At 43.0% G+C, this 24,461-nt stretch overlaps 1 protein-coding gene across 1 annotated transcript; it reads right to left on the bottom strand.

Moving 5' to 3' along the window:
* Positions 1-584: 584 nt before the first annotated feature.
* LOC124678089 lies at positions 585-6,199 on the bottom strand. Its single transcript, XM_047214019.1, has 3 exons — positions 5,988-6,199; positions 5,780-5,870; positions 585-975 (listed from the first exon to the last, which is right to left on the bottom strand). Exons 1-3 carry the CDS (start codon positions 6,055-6,057, stop codon positions 828-830), a joined length of 309 nt encoding a protein of 102 aa, XP_047069975.1. The 5' UTR covers positions 6,058-6,199; the 3' UTR covers positions 585-827.
* Positions 6,200-24,461: the final 18,262 nt, after the last annotated feature.

Below are 24,461 nucleotides of genomic sequence, written 5' to 3'. Positions count from 1 at the left end.
CGCCGAAACAGATGTTTCTTTCACATCTTTATATGCAGCTTTTATATTTTGAAGAATTTCGATGTATATGTATGCGAGTATGATGATATCTTGTATGTTGCAAGTCCTCCCAAGTCTGGAATGCGACCAGATGCATTATAACTCAGAAAGCTGGCTGTTATCTTATGGCACACTCGAGATCCATGAGCCTGACACAGACTATGCAGCTAGCTAGTTTTAGTTCCAACTAAACAATTGTACCCAGGAAAGTACGTACTAATCACCCAACAGGAAACCATAAAGAAACCCACCGTCAGATCCACCAGAAGGAACCTAGAGCAGGAAGCAACACCGATGTCTCACCCATCATCTCCATAGCACATTAGCACGTGCCTCCCATGCTCTAAGTATGTGTCAGTACTAAGTACAGGCACCACTTTGCAGTATTATATTCCAAACAGAGAAAGGAATCACTTCTTAAGTTCTTATGGGCATTCCTAGAGCATCCAATGTCACACAACGTGATGTTCACAGTCTTGAGCAAAAGCTTTTGCACACCAACTTAGGCGCAGGTAATATGAAATCTTATTGACAAATTCCCTTCATCAATAGTAAGAGGGAAACATTTCATTAATTTCATTGTTTTCCAGGATAGTACATATTTGCATTACCATGCATCAGTGTATCGCGGCATCTGATTGCTGGTTCAGTAGCTTATACAGAAAATAGCCAGCATGCAGAATTTCAATAAAGGAACACAGAGCGCCGGATTCTTCGTTCAGAAAATAACATCAACATACCCCATATCTGGTGGCTGTTATTTGTTTGCCTCTTCTACACAGTAGATCCTAGTCTTTTTTGGGGTTGGTCTCAGCTGGAGGAAGGAACTGCTTTGCATAGTTGTGAACTCTTGACCCTGAACCTGACTGGTGATCATAGTACTCCACCAGTGCTGAACCACCCAAGGCAGCCAGGGTAAGGGCCTGAGCATGAAGCCTGCCAAGGTAGAACAATCAAATAAAATTAAGTACGTGCAGCAGCGATACTGATGCAGGGTTTCATAACTGAGTACAGTAATCTCACTACCATAACATTGAATATAAACGTCCAACATTTTGGTTAATAATAGTACTTTCCAGGTTTCTTTGCGATCAAAACATGTTAGATTCAACTGCACAGATAGACAAAGTAAGCGATGCAAACAAAGTGTGGAGATGTAATAACCGTGCTTTACTCCGTTGAATGAAAAAACTGAATTATATCAACAGAAATATGGCACAAAGACACTGCCAAGTTATAAGAATGAAACCAAATAAATTTAAGTCCGTGAAGTTTGATTGTGCAGCAGTGGTACTGAAATAATGATGCAGGATTTCATTAATTACATCTAGTAGTCCCAGTGCCATAACTTTGAACCAAAAGGTCTAACATTTTGGTTAGTATTACTTTCCAGGTTTGTTTGCACTCAATACATGTTAGATTCTATTGCACGGAACCGCCAAACTAAACAATGCAAACAAACACTAGAGGTGTAATGACCCTAAACAATATTCTATATAATGAACCTGAATATTGCCTTGATTTTTACCGAAAAGTGGCAGAAGAACATCAATAAGATCAGTCAAAAATGGTACAAGTAGATTAATGGGGTGAAAGACATAACAGGAACCTGAAGAACCAATAGTAGAAAATGCCTGAAAAGCATTCAGAATAAAGATTTTCACTTGCTAACTCTCTTCCACAATGTGGATCACAAAGGTGAAACGGAAATCCAGACGTGCTTAAGCCTACATCAAATCAGAACGATACTACCTCCGTCTCGAAAAAGATGTCGCAGATTTGTCTAAATTTGGATGTATCTCTGACATCCTTTTTGGGGCGGAGGAAGTATTTCAGATGTGTGTGCTTGTTGGGGTCCAATTACAGCTGGCTGGCTCAAGATAAATGTGGATGCGCTTTGATATTCGTTCCGCCAAGGAAGTATTGGTGTCATTACAAGAGACCACTTGGGACAGGTCCTTCTGTCATCCTGGAAGTTTATGAAGGTACGTACACCTGGCTGGCTTAAGATAAATGCAGATGCACTTTGATATTCATTCTGCCAAGGAAGTTTTGGTGTCATTATAAGAGACCGCTCGGGACAAGTTCTTCTGTCATGCTGGGAGAAAATGGATAAATCAGGTCCTATTTCCTTTGGAGTGGAGATAAAGATTAGAATAAATACTACCTAGTTAACTGGAAGAGTCTGCCAAAAGATGCAGGTGGCCAGGGTATCATTGATCTGAATGTAATGAATATTCCTCTTTTGTCAAAATGGCTTTGAAGCTGTTTAATTAACAAGGGCTGTGGCAAGATATCGTTTCTAAAAAAATCTACAAAGACAGACCTTGGGCCAGGTCACTGCCAAAAATGGAGAATCCAACTTTTGGCAGGGGCTCATGGAAGTCAAGCAACTGTTTTGGAGATGTTCTAAAATTCAAATAGGGAAAGGGAATAGAACTAGGCTGTGGAGAGATCACTGGCTTGGTGATGGGAAGCTTGCTTCAAAATATCCAAGGTTTTCAATATCTCACTGAATCAGGAAATCACTGTTAAGCAATTGTTTGATTTTGGGCTTGGTTCACTTAGATTCAGAAGGGTTTTGGTGGGGTTTATGGGGAACAATGGGCTAATCTGCAAAATGATTTGGCAAATGTTGAACTAAGTGACGAGCCAGATAAATTGGTTGGAAACTCACAACTTCTGGTGTTTTTTCAATCAAATCCCTTTAAACGTTCCTTCTCAATTTATGTGCAAAGTGAAAATTCCACTGCGTGTCAGGATTTTCATCTGGTCGATACTGAAAAAAAAGTATCTCAACCAGGGATGTTTTATCACAGAGGAGGGCGATGTGAGTTGTCTTGCTTGTTTTGTGGTCAGAAAACAATTGATCATTTGTTCTTACACTGTCCTCTTGCTAGATATGTGTGGAACGTGGTTAGTTGCGTTTTTGGCATAAACTGCAGCTTTACCAATGCTCTCATTGTGTAGGCATTTGGTTGAAAAATTATAGGAAGAAAAAAGAAACCCTAGGGGGGGGGGGGAGGGATGCTGATAGTAGCGGAGTAGGAGTTGAGTGGAGCTGCTTGTCTGCCTGCTGTAATAACTGTAGATTTTAGCTTCTTGTTCTCTTTCACTCCTTTTATCTCTATGAACCTTTCAAACGCAGACGCTGGGTGGATGTTTCTGTTGTGGTGGTGAAACTGTAGAACATTTTTATTTCTTTAATGAAATCGGGGGAAACCCTTTTCTATCAAAACATGAAAGTATGTACTAGTGCAGTTGAAACATAATACTTGCTCATTTACTGAGATCCATTTAGCTGCTCAGTTGACTTTTTTTCCAGAAAACGCAAAGGACTCTTTGCATTTCATTTCATTGAAAAGATAGAATTTGTTACACGCCTCCTAAGAGGTTACAATCTTGATTTTACAGAAAGAGGGGTTTATTGCATGTCCCAGGTTGCTGGCATGATGTCCCTCAGGCCTTTTGCCCCTGCCATGGCCCATGACACAGCTTCATCTTTGATTTTGATGCTCAGTTCTCTAACTGATGGGCACCCATGTTCAAAGACACAATCATTCCGGTGCTTCCATACCATCCAGGGAACCAGGAGCGTCACGGATGCCAAGCCTTTGTGCATAGGTTTTGGCGTGCTTTGCCTTGCCTCTTGCCACCAGTCGTGGAGGGTGGTCTCAACAGATGGTGGCGGGCATGTCATCCGCTGCTCAGTTGACTGATCATGTAGTCTTGGCAACAGACTGTTTATTGGTTGTTCAGTCTTACTAATATACCGCTGAGGATAGATCTTATGTTAATCTTCATGGATGTTTGTGTGATTATGGCTGCTCTTCCTGATTCGAGAATCATGAAGGTTCATCGCCAGACCAATTAGGCTGGAGAGTTGAGTTGTGGTTTTCTACAGGCTGGCTCCGCCCTGCCTAGCGGTTCAGATCATGTGGGACTGTAATAACATCAATCATCGAATGTATCCATACTTTAAAAGTATTATCTCTAAAGGCAGGCATTATCCATTAAACGTAAAAATACAGGCTAAGGGGAATAACCGAATAAGGTATATGTGTTATGTGTCCCAATCCCAAACACCTATTTAGTACAAAGAACTGTCACTTTATGTACTATAAACTTGTTACCTATAGAAAAATAGATCATTTACAGGACATGCCTAGGTCAAAACATGCTGATGTCATTAGTACACAATCACAAGGAAGAGCAAACATGTGTCCAACTGTGTTTCGAGCATCAGTTGCTAGTTGCTAACCTCTGAGACATAACTGTTGCCAGATGTGTGACTGCGCTGGCTTTAGATTTGTTTAAACACTATGTTGTACTACTTCCTTGACCTTCAGCAGTGCAATCCTTCAGGAATTCTACACACCACCCTACACTATGTACTATTGTACTACCAACGGTGTCATCAAACAGTTTGTCTGGGGAAAAGCAGAAAAAAGAGTATTGTAATATAAAACTCCGAAGGATTCACAGCACCAAGTTACGGACATGAAAGTGGGGTTACTGCAGTTCATACCCTTCTCCAGGGCAACACTTGTTGTGTGGACAACAATCAAATTCTGACACCTAGAAAGATAGTCTAGGCATGGTTTTTCACTACATATATCCAACTAGTGATATATAGTTTTCTGAGACCAAAGAGAACAGCATTATCACGAGAAATGTGTTCACTACAATTTGTAAGTCACCACAGTGAACTAGTTCCTTTGTGTAAATCTTTGTTATGTCCTTTGCATTGAACAAAGTGATGTGATTAACTGGCCACAGAGCCTTTCATAAGCCTATAATAAGCCCTCATCTAGGTTAACACTAGTTGATAATTGACGTCATGTTGATCATGATATGTGTTGCACACTTGTTGTTTGTGTCAAGAAGTTAGGAGCGCAAGCAAGCACATTGCAGGGCAAAGCAGAGTGCACTCTTTTACTACTATGTTGGTTACTTCATGAGTAGCAGTCAATAGTTAACTAGCCAGTTTTAAAATCTTTCTGGCACTGTAAAATACTTCCATGGCACTATTCCCCAAATATATGCCGGAAAATTAAAACTGCACCGCATACAAGCAGCTAACTCGCTTACCAAACCCACATCAATATCATTTTGGTGGTAATCTTGCATAAGTAGACTCGAGATCAAGTTAATGGATGTATTTGAAATGTAGGGTGTGCACCACCAGAACTTGATTGAGAAAGCATATTCTGTCTAAAAATATATATGCGGTGCAAAATTTCACTCCCGGGTCCCGGCTATCATCACAGTGCCAGATCTACCCTCCCCTCATTTGGTTGGGGTCAAACTGAACGGTGGAGGTGTCATTTGATTATGGTGAAAAAGGTCCTTGTGTACGCGCTTCAGTTAAACCTATAACCACATGTTATACTACGAAATCAGCATTTATCATGTGGATGAAAACAAGCCTAACAATTGGGGGTAATCGAGCCATCTAAAAGTACTAACATCGAATCCATCGTGTCTGATGACACCTATATCCGATGGGAACCTAACAGGTTACCATAGTCAGGATAAAATACGTCCGTATCTTGTTTCCCAACAATGCAGCCACCACATGAATGTACCCAGTGAGCCAATACCCACCACAACCACAGCTCCACAAGCATTGCTGATGGAGCTAAGCTGATTTCAGCTTGGGAGATAAGGACATTAGCACATGCGTCGCTACTGGAACCTAAGCCGATTTCAACACAGGATTTCAAATCAGGAACCGTACCTGGCGTGGATGAGCTTGACGCTGGTCTTCATGCCGGGCCTGGACCAGTTGTACGCGATGGATCCCGCGATCCCCGAGAGCCACAGCGCCCCTTCAAGACAAGAAAAGAAAAGGGGATCAGATACTCAGATTCATCTCTGGGCAGGAAGAGAAGGACCGACGAAATGGTTCTGGCGGCGGAACAAGAAAAAGATCGGTGAGGACGTACCGACGGCCCGGAGCTTGTGCTCCACGATCCAAGTCCTCGCCGACTGCAGCGCGCCCTTCTCCTCCGCCATTCCGCGAGAAAAGAAAGCTTCTTTCGGATCGAGCTCCGGCTCCAATCTGCGCGTGTGATTCCGCGACGAGAGTGGGAGAAGAAGAAGGAGAGGGGAAAAGGGTTTGGGGCTCCTCTTGCGCTGTGTTGTTGGTTGGGGGCTAGATATCAGTCCGTAGCCGGCACCGCGGTGCGCCGGTGGCGGCGGCTGCGTCGCGCAGCTGGCTCGTGGTTTTGGGCGATTTCCGGCTGCGTCGTGGTGAACCGGCGTGCGGGGCTGGATGCCGTGTGGGGAAACCCTATGTGCCCTCTCCCGTGGTCGCAGAATTAGACAAGACCCTACCAATTTACAGCACCCGCATAAGTTAGATTATTAGAAAATAGAAATGGCGTTTTTTTTTGACATATAGAAATGGCGTTTTCTGACTTCCTCGATCTTTCTTTTTTCGGGGAAATAGAGAGTTCTTTATTCTTTAATGACGGATCCCGCCTGCTCAGCCAGAAGACTGACTACAAAGAATTAAGGAATTCTGGTGGTAAATCTAGCCAGCTACTCATCACCATCAGAGTGCAGGCTTTGCGCAGAGATGGGCCGAGAGATTAGCATTTCTAGGAACATGATGGATAACAAAAGAAACAAAAAAAACTAGCTAGCTATCCAATTTCTGGAAGAATTGGTGTCACAGCCGAACGAGAACCGTGACGAGAGTTCCAGAGGTTTACAACCTCCAGGCAATCAACTTCCATGACCACTCTTTCGAAACCTCGAAGCCGGGCGAAGATAACACCATCCCGTAGAGAGAGGGCTTCAGCAACAAGAGGGTTAGTAACACCCTCGTAGGGTTTACTACATGCTCCAAGGAAGGAAGTAGCCGTGCGCGTGACACAACCAGCTCCACCCTTGCGAGCTTCTAGGGATAGACCACCGTCAGGGGAGTGATGTTTTGGAACATGGGAGCATATGCTCCCTTTAGTTTAAAATGCATCTTACACACATTTTAAATTTCAAAAAAATTGTAACGAAAAATTCGCACGTACATCTTCACGTGCTACACGCTTACAAAGTTGTTTCATAAAAAATCGACTTGTCATGTGACGTGTGTAAAAAAGACAAAACTCAGTGCTAGAAATAATGGTTTTTACAAGATAAAATTTCTCTTTTTTACATAGTCCACAAAAAATGTTGGGTTTTCTTGAAACTTGACGAACACACATATATTATAAAGATGTACATGTAGAATTTTTTGTCAAATTTTTTTGACACTTCGAAATAAGATTTTTTGGTAGAGGGAGCATACGCACCCGGGAGCCGAATTGAATTTCTGCACCGTCAATATTTATTTTGATTGTATCTCCCTCCGGTGGTCGCCAGCCATGACCTGGAAGTATCTCCGTAAATTGCTTCAGTAGCTCAAGCACCGCAAGCGCTTCCTTGATCATCTTCAGAGATTGAACAGGATCGAAGGGTCCCCGATCATGAGTCCAGCTGTTCCTCGACGTCCAAATCGCCCACATAACGGTGATAAGGTTAGCTCGATCGGACTCCAAGAACATGGGATCACATAAAATATCCTTCGACCATGTCTCGGGATGTAGTCTAGGCAACTTTAATTTTAGCCACACTTGCGCCTCTTTCCAGAACTTTCTCGCATGTGAACACTAAATAAGGGCATGCATCATGTTTTCATTTGCATCAAGACAGATTTTGCATCTTGCAATTTGTGCAATATGTCCGTGCTTAAGTATACTCTCAACCAGCAAAATACCTCGCAGCACTCTCCATCAGAAGACGCGTACTTTTGGCACCACATCAAGTTTCCAGAGAGATTTCCACATCCATTGTTCAGAATCTGAGGTTTTGGTGATCGCCCCTTCCTCTAGAGCTGGTTGCTCGTTGTGAGTCATAAGAGCACGATACGCAGATTTAACAGAATATATACCTGTCTTCTCCACCACCACTACGTAGTGGTATATTAAAAATGGCATCAGCATCAAGAGCTATAAAGTTCCGTCGGATTAGATTAATTTTTCATGTACCATTCTCACCATCTATCAGATCAGAGATCATATTTATTTCATCTCGACCAATTTGGGGAACCGGCTTTATTGTTCTGGGACCTGGCACCCAAGCATCTTGCCACGCATTCAGCGAAGAACCGTTGCATATCCGCTTCAATAAGCCCAACTGAAAGGGCCTCTCTGCATGCCAATATGGCTCTCCATGTGGCTGAGGATCTAGAAGAAATAGTAGCTTGTAAGAAATCTGAATTTGGGTAATATCTACCCCTCAACACTCTGGGCGCATCAGTCTCCACCCATGCTTGCCAAGTAACGCAATATTAAACATTTCAAGATCCCTAAAACTCATACCGCCTTTAACTTTCGGCTTCGACAACTCCTTCTAGGATACCCAATGCAAAGATTTACGGTCCAAAGAGCTGCTCCACCAGTATCTACCCGTACTCTGAAAAGATCGTATGCCGCACCTAGAGGGGGGTGAATAGGTGCTAACCAATTTTTAGTTCGTTTTCAACTTAGGCTTGACACAAAGGTAAATTCTCTAGATATGCAGCTATGTGAATTTACCTATATGACAGGATCAACTATTAAGCAATATATAGCTAGACAATATATATAGGGGAGATAATAGGATAGAGGTAACCGAGAGTGGAGCACGCGGATACACAAAGATGATTCCCGTAGTTCCCTTTCTTTGCAAAAAGGTACGTCTACGTTTGGAGGAGTGTGATTGCTATGAAAGCCAGACCAACGCCACGAAGGCTTCACTCAGGTCTCCTATGAGCAACGCCACAAAGGCCTAGCCCACTTCCACTAAGGGATTGTCTCGAGGCGGAAACCGAGCATTTACAAGGTTCTTGGGGCAAACATCCACAACCGAATTGGAGGCTCCCAATATCTGTAAAACCACAACAATTAACAAGAACACATCAACCACAAACAACTAGGGATTCCAAAGAGGAACACTAGCAAGGGGGCCCTCAACAAAATGAGGGGGAAATGCAAATCGCTTTGGTGAAGATGTAGATTGGGGTCTTCTCCTTCGATTCTCCAAAGCTCAGGAGATTTGGGTGGTTGAGGGAGGAGATCTGACGATTTTGGTGTTCTTGGTGGTTCAGCAATGGTGGAACAAGTCTTGAGGGTTTGAGCAACTTTCCAAGGTAGGGGAAGGGATCCTTATATACCCCTCCACCAAATCTGCCTGTTGGAACGTCTTCAACGGCAGTGCCGGCCCAGAGATGGCGGCAGTGCCAGCCCCTGAAATTAGGTCACAGCAGTCGACAGAGATAGCCGGCAGTGTCGGGGTGCAACCACCGACAGTGCTGGGGTGCATCCACCGGCAGTGCCGGCCCTCATCCACCGGTAGTGCCGGCCACTGGAAGGATTTCTGTAGCACTCTTTTCTCATTTTTGAGGGGATCGAGATTGTTAGTCGTGGTGCTTTCTCTTTATCTGTCACATACTTAGCACACAGTTAGATTGTCACCGGTGTTGTTATCAACACGCAAAACCATAGAGATCATGAAATGTTCTTTCAATCTCCCCCTTTTTGGTGTTTGATGACAAAACCGGGATTTAGCAAAAAAAAAAAAGAGCAATTTTAGCAGTGTTTCAATAAGGGAGAAGCTCCCCCTAAAAGTGTGCAGAAAAGAATTTTATGTTTGAATACAAATATACATATTAGGTACAGAGCAACTCTAAACACCAGGGTAAGGCAACACAATGCTAACATATCACAAGTAATAGATAAGAGACAGAGAGATATAAAAGATTGAGACATGGTGACCATACCATTCCATGAAGATATACTCAATTATGTACAATTCTGAAATCCATATGTCTCATCATACCATGTATCAATTATCAAGTTGAGATTCCATTCATAATGACAATCTCAACCATGCATATAGACTTCAGAAATCCATAATAATATGTCTCATACTAAAATGTCTTTCCACCACATATAGAACAGAGTTTTAAACACCAAGAAACAAACGATAAAGTTCAACATAAGCACAAATGATAAAAGAAGGACACAAGCCTTAACAGAATGGTAAACACATATGCTTGTGCCTCAACCTGATCAAATCCCATGCAAGTCCTAATAGACCTTCTCCTCCCCCTTTGGCATTAACACACCAAACAGGAGAAAAGAAGCGATGCTGCAACATCCCATGGAAGCTTAGATATCTTCGGAATGGTCGGAGGATTCTTCCATCTTGTCGTCGTCTTCGAACTCGGCGGGCTTAGGCTCACTATATTCATCATCACTAGCAAGACGCTATCGGCGAGAAGGACCGGGTAGCCCAAGCTGATCAAACTCAGTCACATTGCCATGCTTTGACAGCCACTCTTCCTCAGGAGTAATGACCTCTTCTGACCCACTCTCAACAGGAATGTCCAATTTGCGCATAATGAGCTTGGTGTTCCTCCTCTCCATCTTCCTTTCCCTATGAGCTTGGTATTGACGCCTATTGATGTCAGACTTGAGACAAAAAAATCTTGGAAAGCTTGGCCTCAATACGAGCAAACCATCTACTGTCAGCAGGAGGAACATACTCCATATCTGAGTCCTCTTCAGCAGATTCATCATCAGCGGGGAGACGGGGAGGAAGGGGATGAGCCTTGACCTTGAGATCCTTGTGTTTGTGAGGCAAATAGTTAACATCATCAAGGAGTTTACCATACCCAACATTGTCCGAGCGAGAGCAAATGAAACACATGAAGTAGGGTGCAAATACCGGAGACTTGCGAGACATGATGCACGACCAAAAATCCTCCCACAGATAATCCATCACATCAAGCTGAAGGCCGGTGCCACGGTGCTGGTGAGTGAGATACAAAAGATTTCCAATATAGCCATAAATCTGATCAACGTAGCCAACCTTGGGATTGAGGACCTCTCTGTAAATGCGAAGAAGAATGTCATAAACTGGACGAAGAAACTTCTGAGAGCCATACACCACTTCTCCTTCAAGATATAGATCATCTAGAAGAGCCTTATCAATGGGCTTTAGAGTGTTGTGAGCCCGGAAGTATCCTTCTGTGTCGTCAGTAAGCACTGGATAGCGAAGACACTCTGCAAATTGACCCCAGGTGCCATGCAACATGCGACCCTCGGTCATCCAAGTCATAGTCTTGGCATCATCAGTGTCAACATACACCGTGGCAAAGAATTGTCCAATAACATCAACATAGTAAGGGTGATGAAATTTCATCAGGGGGAAGAGACCAAGGTACTCACAAATCTCCCGACCTTCTGCAAAATAATGAGCATGCTTGTCCATGTGAGCAAAGTTAATGTGATGCATAGGAGCAACACGATAGGTAGCCTCAGCATAGAGATCCAAATAGGTCTTTTCTTGATATTCAGTCCAGAACAGCTCAGAACAGTTGGTGGCCTTGGGTGTGATATAGACATTTGTCTGACACAGCCGAGCATACTCATGATCAGGCCATTTCCCAATAGGTCTGCCTCGCAGCCTTTTGATGATGAGGTGGCGAGGTTCTGTTTCAGCCATACCCTTCTCCCGATGAGACGCCTTCTTCACCGGTAGAATTTCAGCTTCAAAATCTCCAGGAACAGCCTGTTTGCCCGAGTTCTTGCGGTGTGAACCACCTGCACCTAAGACAGCAAGGGACAGAGGGAAATGATGATAAGGTACACTAAATGAATGAAAAACTGACAGTCAGTGCATTACAAATGAATAGTTCGAGATACAATTGTAGAGGCTAGGGTGGATCTGGCAACAGCATCGCCGACAGTGCCGGAGTGATATGGGCGGCACTGCCAGCCCAACCGGCAGTGCCGGATTGCATAGGGTGGCAGTGCCGGCCCAGCGGCACTGCCGCTGAGAAATGGCCGGTAGTGCCGGTCAAGCCTGAAGCATGCCAGATCCGCTGAAGACTCACACATTGTGTCTCAAAAGTTCATCAGAGCAATGCAAGGGACTATCTACCTCCATGGTAAAGTCTACGGAGCAATGCAAGGGAGGAAAGGCTTACCGGAAGAGGAAGCCATGGAGGAGGGTGGCCTGCCCAAGCCCAGCCGACCAGGGGTCCTGGGAGGACTCGGGACGGTGGCTTGAGGGCTGGGGCAGCGTCGGCGGTGGCTGGGGCGTCGTGTGGGAGGAGAGGGGCACGGGGAGGAAAGAGGCAGTTGCCCTAACTCCCCTAGGGCCCGTCACTTTGACCCCACCCGACAGCGGCAGTGCCACCCAACCGTAACCGGCAGTGCCGGGGTGCCACCACCGGCAGTGCCGGCAAACCAGCCCCAAGCCCAAAACCCTTGAATTTTTTTTAGATATTTAGTGTATTAAGAGTGGAATGGTTTCTTAGGTAAGGTGGCTTAGGATAGAAAGATCACACTGTTGATGGTACATTATCACACATATTTGCAAACACTGCAAATAAAGACCAAACATGAGTGATTTCCCATAAGAACAAATAAAAGTCAAATGAAATCCATGAAAGATCCAAATAACTCCAACTCTTCACAAAGAAGAGTGTGGTGGCCTAGGCCACCATGTATGAGTGTTATGGTATGGCACCGCGAAGATATATCTTGGGCCCAAGACCAATACTCGTCATTGAAGCTCACATATCAGCATATGATATAAAGATAATGATTTCTTATTATTGGCATTATGGGGGGAGGGATAGCTCAATAGTTTAAATGGCGCTCCCCCTATTTTCATGCCCACATCAAATAAAGTTTTGAGAAGAAAGTGTGTTTGCAAGATGGTTAAGCTATACTCCTTGAATCAATGATATTTAGCTCATTCCTCAAATAGAAAAATCTTGCTTCATCAAGAGGCTTCGTGAATATATCGGCGAGTTGATCTTTGGTAGGAACATAGCATAGCTCAATATCACCACGGACAACATGATCACTAATAAAATGATTCCAGATCTCAATATGCTTCGTTCTTGAATGTTGCACCGGATTATAAGCAATCTTGATGGCACTTTCATTGTCACATAAAAGAGGCACTTTGTCATAAGTGACACCGTATTCCTTTAAAGTTTTCCTAATGCATAACAATTGAGTGCATCCACTTGCGGCGGCAACATATTTGGCTTCGGCGGTAGAGAGAGATATACAATTTTGCTTCTTAGAAGACCAACACACCAAGGACCTACCAAGGAATTGGCAAGCCCCGGAGGTTGATTTCCTATCATCCTTGTCTCCCGCCCAATCCGCATCGGTGTATCCATTGAGATAAAAACTTGAGCCTTTAGGATACCAAAGACCATATCTTGGGGTATCAACCAAATATTGAAAGATTCTTTTGAGAGCCATCATGTGGCTCTCCTTAGGAGAAGCTTGATACCTTTCACACACACCAACACTCAACACTATGTCCGGTCTAGATGCACAAAGATAAAGCAAGGATCCAATCATGGAGCGATATACCTTTTGATCAACCTCTTTACCATTGGTATCAAGTGCAAGATGACATTTGGTAACCATTGGAGTGGCTACACCCTTCATTTCCGTCATCTTGAACCTCTTGAGCATGTCTTGGAGATATTTTGCTTGATTGATGAAAGTCCCTTCTCTCAATTGCTTGATCTCAAAACCAAGAAAGAACCTCATCTCTCCCATCATAGACATCTCAAACATATCGGTCATAAGCTTTGAAAATTCATCATTGAAAGCTTTATTAGTAGAGCCAAAGATAATATCATCAACATATAATTGGCAAATGAAAAGTTCCCCATTGACCCTCTTAGTAAAAAGAGTGGGATCGATTAGCCCAACATCAAACCCACGGTCTATCAACAATTCCTTAAGGTGCTCGTACCAAGCTCTAGGAGCTTGTTTGAGACCATAAATGCCTTTATCAAGTTATAAACGTGGTTAGGATAGTCGGGATCCTCAAAACCCGGGGGTTGCTTAACATTAAACTCTTCATGCAAAGGACAATTAAGAAATGCACTTTTCACATCCGTTTGTTGTAACTTAAAATTATGATGTGATGCATATGCAAGAAGGATACGGATGGACTCAAGGCAAGCCACGGGAGCATAAGTTTCTCCAAAGTCAATTCCTTCAATCTGAGAGAAACCTTGAGCTACCAATCTTGCCTTGTTCCTTACAACAATTCCAAACTCATCTTGCTTGTTCTTGAATATCCATTTAGTGCCTATTTCATTGCGGCACTCCTTTGCCTTCTCTACTAAAGTCCATACTTTGTTGCGCTTGAAGTTATTGAGTTCATCATGCATAGTTTCCAACCAATCTGGATCTTCAAGAGCTTCAAATACTTTCTTGGGTTCCACTAAGGAGATATAAGCATGATGATTGCTAAAGTTAGCCAATGGCCTTCTTGTGGAAACTCTTGCTCTTACATCACCAAGAACCTTGTCATGTGTGTGTTCAAGACGTTCTAAGGTTCTATCTCTTCTAGCAACACGACATGCCTCAATATCTTCCTTGGACATCCTAGTCCTTGGAGGGATCACTTGATCAACTTGATCGTTTGGGTCCCCGTCTTGACCTTCAACTTGAGTTTCCTCAATTTCTTGAGAGTGCTCAAATTCATGTGCTTGATCTTGGACATTATTCGGTGAGAGGAGAATATTGAATGGATACTCATCGGATCCATCATGAATCCTATATTGATCTTGTCCTTGATCTTGCACACTAGAGGGAGGTTCTTGTTCTTGGGTTGGTGCATCATTAGCTTCAAGAGATGGAGTTTGTTGATGTTGTGAAGATGAGGGCTCCACCAAAGTAGAGCATAGTCCTTCCCAAGACGCCACACCGTGTCCCTCAATGGGGCGGAAAAATCCCACAACCATTCTTACTATGGAATCTTGAGGTATTTCATCACCTGCACAAACATCAACTTGCCCCACTTGGGAGCCATCATTTTCCTCGAACTTCACACTACAAGATTCGATGATAATCTTGGAGGATATATCAAAGATTTTGTAAGTGTGAGATTCGGCACCGTAACCAACAAATATACCCTCCAAAGCTTTAGGAGCAAATTTAGATAAACAAACTCCTTTGATTTTATAGAAGCACTTACACCCGAACACCTTGAAGTATGAGATATTAGGCTTGTTCCCGGTGAGTACTGATACGTCTCCGACGTATCGATAATTTCTTATGTTCTATGCCATATTATTGATGATACCTACATGTTTTATGCACACTTTATGTCATATTCGTGCATTTTCTGGAACTAACCTATTAACAAGATGCCGAAGTGCCAGTTCCTGTTTTCTGCTGTTTTTGGTTTCGTAAATCCTAGTAACGAAATATTCTCGGAATTGGACGAAACTAAGACCCGAGTGCCTATTTTTCCACGGAGCTTCCGGAAGACCGAAGAACACACGAAGTGGGGCCACGAGGTGGCGACACCACAAGGCGGCGCGGCCCGGGGGGCCCGCGCCGCCCTATGGTGTGGCCCCCTCGTCTGGCCCCCGACTCTGCCCTTCCGCCTACTTAAAGCCTCCGTCGCGAAACCCCTGAGGCGAAAAACCACGATACGGAAAACCTTACTGAGGCGCCGCCGCCGCCGATCCCATCTCGGGGGATTCTGGAGATCTCCTCCGGCACCCTGCCGGAGAGGGGATTCGTCTCCCGGAGGACTCTACACCGCCATGGTCGCCTCCGGAGTGATGAGTGAGTAGTTCACCCCTGGACTATGGGTCCATAGCAGTAGCTAGATGGTTGTCTTCTCCTCATTGTGCTTCATTGTTGGATCTTGTGAGCTGCCTAACATGATCAAGATCATCTATCTGTAATTCTATATGTTGTGTTTGTCGGGATCCGATGGATAGAGAATACCATGTCATGTTAATTATCAAGTTATTACACATGTGTTGTTTATGATCTTGCATGCTCTCCATTTCTAGTAGAGGCTCTGGCCAAGTTTTTACTTTTAACTCCAAGAGGGAGTACTTATGCTCGATAGTGGGTTCATGCCTGCATTGACACCGGGACGATGACGAGAAAGTTCTAAGGTTGTGTTGTGCTGTTGCCACTAGGGATAAAACATTGGCGCTATGTCCGAGGATGTAGTTGTTGATTACATTACGCACCATACTTAATGCAATTGTCTCGTTGTTTAGCAACTTAATACTCGGAGGGGTTCGGATGATAACCTCGAAGGTGGACTTTTTAGGCATAGATGCGATTGGATGGCGGTCTATGTACTTTGTCGTAATGCCCAATTAAATCTCACTATACTTATCATGTCATGTATGTGCATTGTTATGCCCTCTCTATTTGTCAATTGCCCGACCGTAATTTGTTCACCCAACATGCTTTTATCTTATGGGAGAGACACCTCTAGTGAACTGTGGACCCCGGTCCATTCTTTAATACTGAAATACAAATCTGTCGCAATACTTGTTTTTACTATTTTCTCCGCAAACAATCATCTTCCACACAATACGGTTAATCCTTTGTTACAGCAAGCCGGTGAGATTGACAACCTCACTCGTTTCGTTGGGGCAAAGTACTTTGGTTGTGTTGTGCAGGTTCCACGTTGGCGCCGGAATCTCCGGTGTTGCGCCGCACTACATCCCGCCGCCATCAACCTTCAACGTGCTTCTTGGCTCCTCCTGGTTCGATAAACCTTGGTTTCTTTTCGAGGGAAAACTTGCTGCTGTGCGCATCATACCTTCCTCTTGGGGTTGCCCAACGAACGTGTGAAATACACGCCATCAAGCATATTTTCTGGCGCCGTTGCCGGGGAACTGAAGAAAAGCTACACCACAAAGATTTCTAACTCCCACGTCAACTACACGCCAAGTACTTCATATGGAGTCTTGTTCAAGACCTTACGGAGATAGAGCCAGTTAGAAGAGTGGCAGGCGGTGGAGATGGCTTCGGCCCAAAAATTATAGCGGGATTTGTACTCCGCCAACATAGATCTTGCCATATCCATGAGAGTCCGGTTCTTCCTCTCCGCAACATCATTTTGTTGACGGGTGTATGCAGCGGAATATTGACGTCTTATCCCCTCAACACTAAGAAAATCATTGAGTGTGTAGTTATTGAACTCGGAGCCGTTGTCACTTCTTATTGCCAATATAGGGAGGTTGTGTTGTCGTTGCACCTCGGTGGCAAAGTCAATGAAGATTTGTTGAGTCTCATCTTTATTCTTGAGAAAATAGACCCAAGTATATCTTGAATAGTCATCAACAATCACCAAGCAATATTTCTTTGCACCAAGACTTGCATGAGTGGTAGGACCAAAGAGATCCACATGAAGGAGCTCCAAGATCCTCTTGGAAGAGATAATAGTCTTGCTTGGGTGCGGAGAGTCATGCATTTTACCTTCAACACAAGCCCTGCAAACACGATCTTTGGCAAAAGACACATTTTCCATTAGTCCCACAATATGGTTCCCCTTGTGAAGACTTTGCAAAGTTCTCATGTTGACATGGGCCAAGCGGCGATGCCACAACCAACCCACATCCGCCTTTCCAAATAGGCACATCGCACTTGATGTGGTGGCCCCCGAAAAGTCCACCACATACAAGTTATTTTCGCGATACCCAACGAAAGAGACTTTTAGAGTCTTGCTCCACAAGAGGACCACAATATCATTATCAATAAAGACGGCGAAACCCATCTTGCCAAGGGCGGAAACGGATAACAAATTGTAACTAAGGGTTTTCACAAGCATGACATCCACAAGAGTAACGTTGTGTGCAACCATAACCTTCCCAAAACCCAATACCTCAGATGTAGAATTATCGCCAAAGGATACGGTGATATCATTTATGTTAGGCCTCAACTCCTTGACGAGATTCTTGCCGCCGGTCATATGACTTGTGCATCCACTATCAAGCACCCATTTTGACCCTCCGGCGGCATAGTCCTACACGATATCAATTCTTGGATTTAGGTACCCATTTTTCAATGGGTCCTCTTTTGTTAGCAACAAGGGTCTTTGGGACCCAAATAGACCAAGCACCATAACCATCATATGGGCCAACATATTTTGCATAAACATCACCATAATAATCTTTAAATAAAACATAGTGAGGGTTAGCAATTCCCGCATCATCATCATTAATGGTTTTGGCCTTTGGGGCATCACCATTAGTGATAACTTTCTTCTTTTCTTCTGCGGGTTTGGCCTTGTTCGTGTTTGCCTTCTTTGCCTTGGCATTAAAGTCAAGGCCCTCCTTCCCATTGTGTGACCTTTGCTTACTTAAGAGGTCATCCAAGGAAAATTTACTTTGGGGAGAGGAGACCTTAGCAAGTTCATCCTTCAACCTAGAATTTTCCTCAACAATATTTTCATAATCACAAGTAGAGGTAGAGGAGCTAGGCACATCATATTTAGCAAGCCTAATTTGAAGTTGCTCATTAGACTTGGAGAGGAGAGAGTGTTCACTCTTCAAGGCTTTGTGAGCTTTGCCTAGTTCATCTAGATCCTTCACAAGTTTCTCATGATCAACACCAAATTTGGCCTTTTCCTTTTTGAGCACTTTTGCCTTAGCCCTAACAAGATCTCTTTCTTTAGTAAGCTTAGCAATTTCATCTTGAGGCTCTTCAAGAGTTTCTAGTTTCTTGTCCTTTGATACGTCTCAAACGTATCTATAATTTCTTATGTTCCATGCTAGTTATATGACAATACTCACATGTTTTATATACACTTTATATCATTTTGATGCATTTTCCGGCACTAACCTATTAACAAGATGCCGAAGCGTCAGTGATGCGTGCAATTAACACACGTCCGTTGGGAACCCCAAGAGGAAGGTGTGATGCGTACAGTAGCAAGTTTTCCCTCAGAAAGAAACCAAGGTTTATCGAACCAGTAGGAGCCAAGAAGCACGTTGAAGGTTGATGGCGGCGGAGTGTAGTGCGGCGCAACACCGGGGATTCCGGCGCCAACGTGGAACCCGCACAACACAATCAAAGTACTTTGCCCCAACGTAACAGCTGAGGTTGTCAATCTCACCGGCTTGCTGTAAACAAAGGATTAAACGTATTGTGTGGAAGATGATGATTGTTTGCGAAGAACAAGTAAAGAACAATTGCGAGTAGATTGTATTTCATATGTAAAGAATAGGACCGGGGTCCACAGTTCACTAGCGGTGTCTCTCCCATAAGATAGCGAGATGTTGGGTGAACAAATTACAGTTGGGCAATTGACAAATAAAGAAGGCATAACAATGCACATACATATATCATGATGAGTACTATGAGATTTAATCGGGGCATTACGATAAAGTACATAGACCGCTATCCAAGCATGCATCTATGCCTAAAAAGTCCACCTTCGAAGTTATCATCCGAACCCCTCCAAGTATTAAGTTGTAAACAACGGACAATTGCATTAAGTATGGTGCGTAATGTAATCAACACAAATATCGTTAGACAAAGCATCAATGTTTTATCCCTAGTGGAAACAAGCACATCCACAACCTTAGAACTTTCTCGTCACCGTCCCGCATTTAATGGAGGCATGAACCCACTATCGAGCATAAATACTCCCTCTTGGAGTCACAAGTATCAACTTGGCCAGAGCCTCTACTAGCAACGGAGAGCATGCAAGAACATAAATAACATATATGATAGATTGATAATCAACTTGACATAGTATTCAATATTCATCGGATCCCAACAAACACAACATGAAGGATTACAAATAGATGATCTTGATCATGATAGGCAGCTCACAAGATCTAACATGATAGCACAATGAGGAGAAGACGACCATCTAGCTACCGCTATGGACCCATAGTCCAGGGGTGAACTACTCACACATCGATCCGGAGGCGATCATGGCGATGAAGAGACCTCCGGGAGATGATTCCCCTCTCCGGCAGGTGCCGGAGGCGATCTCCTGAATCCCCCGAGATGGGATTGGCGGCGGCGGCGTCTCTGGAAGGTTTTCCGTATCGTGGCTCTCGGTACTGGGGTTTTCGCGACGAAGACTATATGTAGGCGGAAGGGCAGGTCAGGGGGCCACACGAGGGCCCCACACAACAGGCCGGCGCGGCCAAGGCTTGGGCCGCGCCGCCCTAATGTGGCGCCACCTCGTGGCCCCACTTCGTAAGTCCTCCGGTCTTCTGGAAGCTTCGTGGAAAAATAGGCCCCTGGGCGTTGATTTCGTCTAATTCCGAGAATATTTCCTTACTAGGATTTCTGAAACCAAAAACAGCAGAAAACAAAGAATCGGCTCTTCGGCATCTCGTCAATAGGTTAGTGCCGGAAAATGCATAATAATGACATATAAAGTGTATAAAACATGTGAGTATCATCATAAAAGTAGCATGGAACATAAGAAATTATAGATACGTTTGGGACGTATCAAGCGTCCCCAAGCTTAGTTCCTACTCGCCCTCGAGTAGGTAAACGATAACAAAGATAATTTCTGAAGTGACATGCTATCATAATCTTGATCATACTATTGTAAGCATATGAGATGAATGCAGCGATTCGAAGCAATGATGAAGATAATGAGTAAACTAATGAATCATATAACAAAGACTTTTCATGAATAATACTTTCAAGACAAGCATCAATAAGACTTGCATAAGAGTTACTCATAAAGCAATAGATTCAAAGTAAAAGCATTGAAGCAACACAAAGGAAGATATAAGTTTCAGCGGTTGCTTTCAACTTTAACATGTATATCTCATGGATAATTGTCAACACAAAGTAATATAACAAGTGCAATAGGTAAACATGTAAGAATCAATGCACACAGTTGATACAAGTGTTTCCTTCTAAGATAGAAAGAATAGGCAAACCGACTCAACAATAAAGTAGAAGATAGGCCCTTCGCAGAGGGAAGCATTGATTACTATATTTGTGCTAGAGCTTTTCATTTTGAAAACAAGAAACAATTTTGTCAACGGTAGTAATAAAGCATATGAGTTATGTATAATATATCCTATAAGTTGCAAGCCTCATGCATAGTATACTAATAGTGCTCGCACCTTGTCCTAATTAGCTTGGGTTAACACTGATTATCATTGCATAGCATATGTTTCAACCAAGTGTCACAAAGGGGTACCTCTATGCCGCCTCGTACAAAGGTCTAAGGAGAAAGCTCGCATTGGATTTCTCGCTTTTGATTATTCTCAACTTAGACATCCATACCGGGACAACATAGACAACAGATAATGGACTCCTCTTTAATGCATAAGCATTCAACAACAATTATTATTCTCATAAGAGATTGAGGATTAGCTGTCCACACTGAAACTTCCACCATGAATCATGGCTTTAGTTAGCGGCCCAATGTTCTTCTCTAACAGGATGCATACTCAAACCATTTGATTGTGAAAACCGCCCTTACTTCGTACAAGACGAACATGCATAGCAACTCACATGATATTCAACAAAGGTAAAAGATTTGATGGCGTCCCCGTAAAACATGGTTACCGCTCAACAAGCAACTTACTAAGAAATAAGACACATAAGTACATATTCTTCACCACGATAGTTTTTAAGCTATTTTATCTCATGAGCTATATATTGCAAAGGTAAAGAATAGAAATTTTAAAGGTAGCACTCAAGTAATTTATTTTGGAATGGTGGAGAAATACCATGTGGTAGGTAGGTATGGTGGACACAAATGGCATGGTTATTGGCTCAAGGATTTGGATGCACGAGAAGAATTCCTCTCAATACAAGGCTAGGCTAGCAAGGTTGTTTGAAGCAACTCAAGTATATAAAAGGTGCAGCAAAGCTCACATATGAACATATTGTAACTATTATAAGACTTTACATTGTCTCCTTGTTGTTCAAACACTCTCAACCGCAAAATATCTAGACTCTAGAGATCAATCATGCAAACCCAATTCTTAACAAGCCTATGTAGTTATTCATTAATGAGTACAAGGTACATGATGCAAGAGCTTAAACAAGATCTATATGAGCACAACAATTGCCTATACATTATTCAAGACATGCTACATTATTGCACATGCGACATTTTACCGTTTCCAACCTACATATGCAGTTTCCGTTTCCAACAATATAATAATGATGTAGCTAAGAACTACATAATGAACATAAAGATAACAGCTGGCAGCTCATGTCCGTCTCTCCCAAACAAAGAATGCTAGGATCCGATTATTCAAACAAAACAAAAATAAAACAAACAGACGCTCCAAGTAAAGCACATAAGATGTGACTCGAATAAAAATATAGTTTCACTAGAGGAACCCGAGCCAAGTTGTCGATAGAAGGGATGCTCTTGGGCATCCCCAAGCTAGACGCTGAGTCTTCTTAAAATATGGCAGGATGAACCACGGAGCATCCCCAAGCTTAGACTTTTCACTCTTCTTGATCATGTTGTATCATCCTCCTCTCGACCTCGAAAACTTCCTCCACCAAACTCGAAACAAACTCATTAGAGGGTCGGCATAGTTCATATTCAGAGGTGACATAATCATTCTAACACTTGCGACATTGCACAAAGCTACCGGAAGTTAATGGAACAAAGAAATCCATCTAACATAGCAAACAGGCAATGCGAAATAAAAAGGCAGAATCATTCAAAATAGAACAGTTGTAAAGACGAATTTTAAAGTGGCACCAGACTTGCTCAGATGAAAATGCCCAAATTGAATGAAAGTTGCGTACATATCCGAGGATCACGCACGTAAATTGGCAGATTTTTCTGATTTTTCTACTAAGGACTACTGCTCAAATTCGTGACAGAAAGAAATCTGTTCCTCACAAAGAATCCAAATCTAGTATTGGCTTTACTATCAAAGACTTTACTTGGCACAACAATGCAATAAAATACAGATAAGGAGAGGTTGCTACGTAGTAAACAACTTCCAAGACTCAAATATAAAATAAAGTAGGTAGTAAAATAATGGGTTGTCTCCCGTAAGCGCTTTCTTTTTAACGCCTTCGGCCTAGGCGCGTAAAGTGTGTATCAGTATTATCGAGAGATTTGAAGCATCATACATTACCTCGGGCTTTGTGCATACACTCTTCTTATTCTTTTCTTACCCTTTGGTTTAGGGAACACATGTCTCACCTCCCTGTAGAGGTGAATTTTAGGGTGCCTTCTCCCACATCTATGATCAAGCCCTAATAGTTTCAAGCAGGGATCTCTCCGAGTGTGATTTGTCCTGCTCCTACACATTCAATAACAAGATAATCAGTGGATATTGTTCTTCCAAGAATGGTTGTATGCACACTCTCTAGCTATTCCCTTAAAGAATTATAACAATGCAGTTATCAATAAGAGTTATTCCTTCTCCCCTTCACCGAGTCCCCAGTGTCAAAGATTCATAAATACTCTTAGTGTCACGAGGCAAAATTCGGACATAATATCAGCGCATGGCATGAAAAGTTTTACCACCAATAACAATTTTAATAGTAGGGTCCCACATTGAAGGTTCGTAGATGTCTACCAAAACTTTGATCAAGATCGGCTACGAACATAACTATAATTTTTTCCAAGCAAGATGCACTTGTCTCAAGAGTGTTTAATCTATTATAAATGCTAATAAGAGCTGAATCAAAGTTATTAGTTGAACTATGTGATGCAACCAATTTTTTATGGCATTAAAAGCTTGATCACCGTCGCAATGAAGGAAATCTCCTCCCACTACAAGATCCAAGGCATATCTATAGCGAATCATAAGCCCAAAATAAAAGTTACTAAGGAGCAAACTTAGAGTCATTTGAGGTTCAAGCTTTACGATAAGAATCAAAAATTCCGGACCAAGCATCTTTAAAACATCTCCTCATCCCCTTGTTTAAAAGTGAAGACTAATTCCTCAGTGAAGAAGTAACAGTGTGACTAGACATGATAACAAAGTAAAATGCAAGTAACTAATTTTTTGTGTTTTTGATATAGAGAACAAGACCAGCAAATAAAGTAAAACTAGCAACTAATTTTTTTGTGTTTTTGATATAAGTGCAGACAAACAAAGTAGTAAATAAAATAAAGCAAGACAAAACAAAGTAAAGAGATCGGAAGTGGAAGATTCCCCTTTGCAATCGTGTCTTGATCTCACTGCAAGCACCCGGCGCGTCAGAAAGCTACCAAGGCGTGCAGTCTGACATGTGGGAGTTAGAAATCTCTCGTGGTGTAATTTTCCTTCACTGTCCGCGGGCAACGGCGCTGAAAAATGCTTGATGCGTGTAGTTGACACGTCCGTTGGGAACCCCAAGAGGAAGGTGATGCGCACTGGCCAGCAAGTTTTCCTCGAAAGAAACCAAGGCGTTTACCGAACCAGGAGGAGCCAAGAAGCACGCTGAAGGTTGATGGCGGGGGAGTGTAGTGTGCGGCACAACACCAGGGATTCTGCGCCAACGTGAACCTCGCACAACACAATCACGTAACTTTGCCCCAACGTAACAAATGAGGCTGTCAATCTCACCCCATGTTTGCCGTAACAAAGGATTAGATGTATAGTGTGATGATGATGGTTGTTTGCGAAGAACAGA

The sequence above is a fragment of the Lolium rigidum genome, chromosome 7, assembly GCF_022539505.1.
Source record: "Lolium rigidum isolate FL_2022 chromosome 7, APGP_CSIRO_Lrig_0.1, whole genome shotgun sequence".
Taxonomy (NCBI): Eukaryota; Viridiplantae; Streptophyta; class Magnoliopsida; order Poales; family Poaceae; genus Lolium; species Lolium rigidum.
The sequence above is the reverse complement of the archived record's forward strand: the minus strand, read 5'-3'. Positions and strand labels throughout refer to the sequence as shown.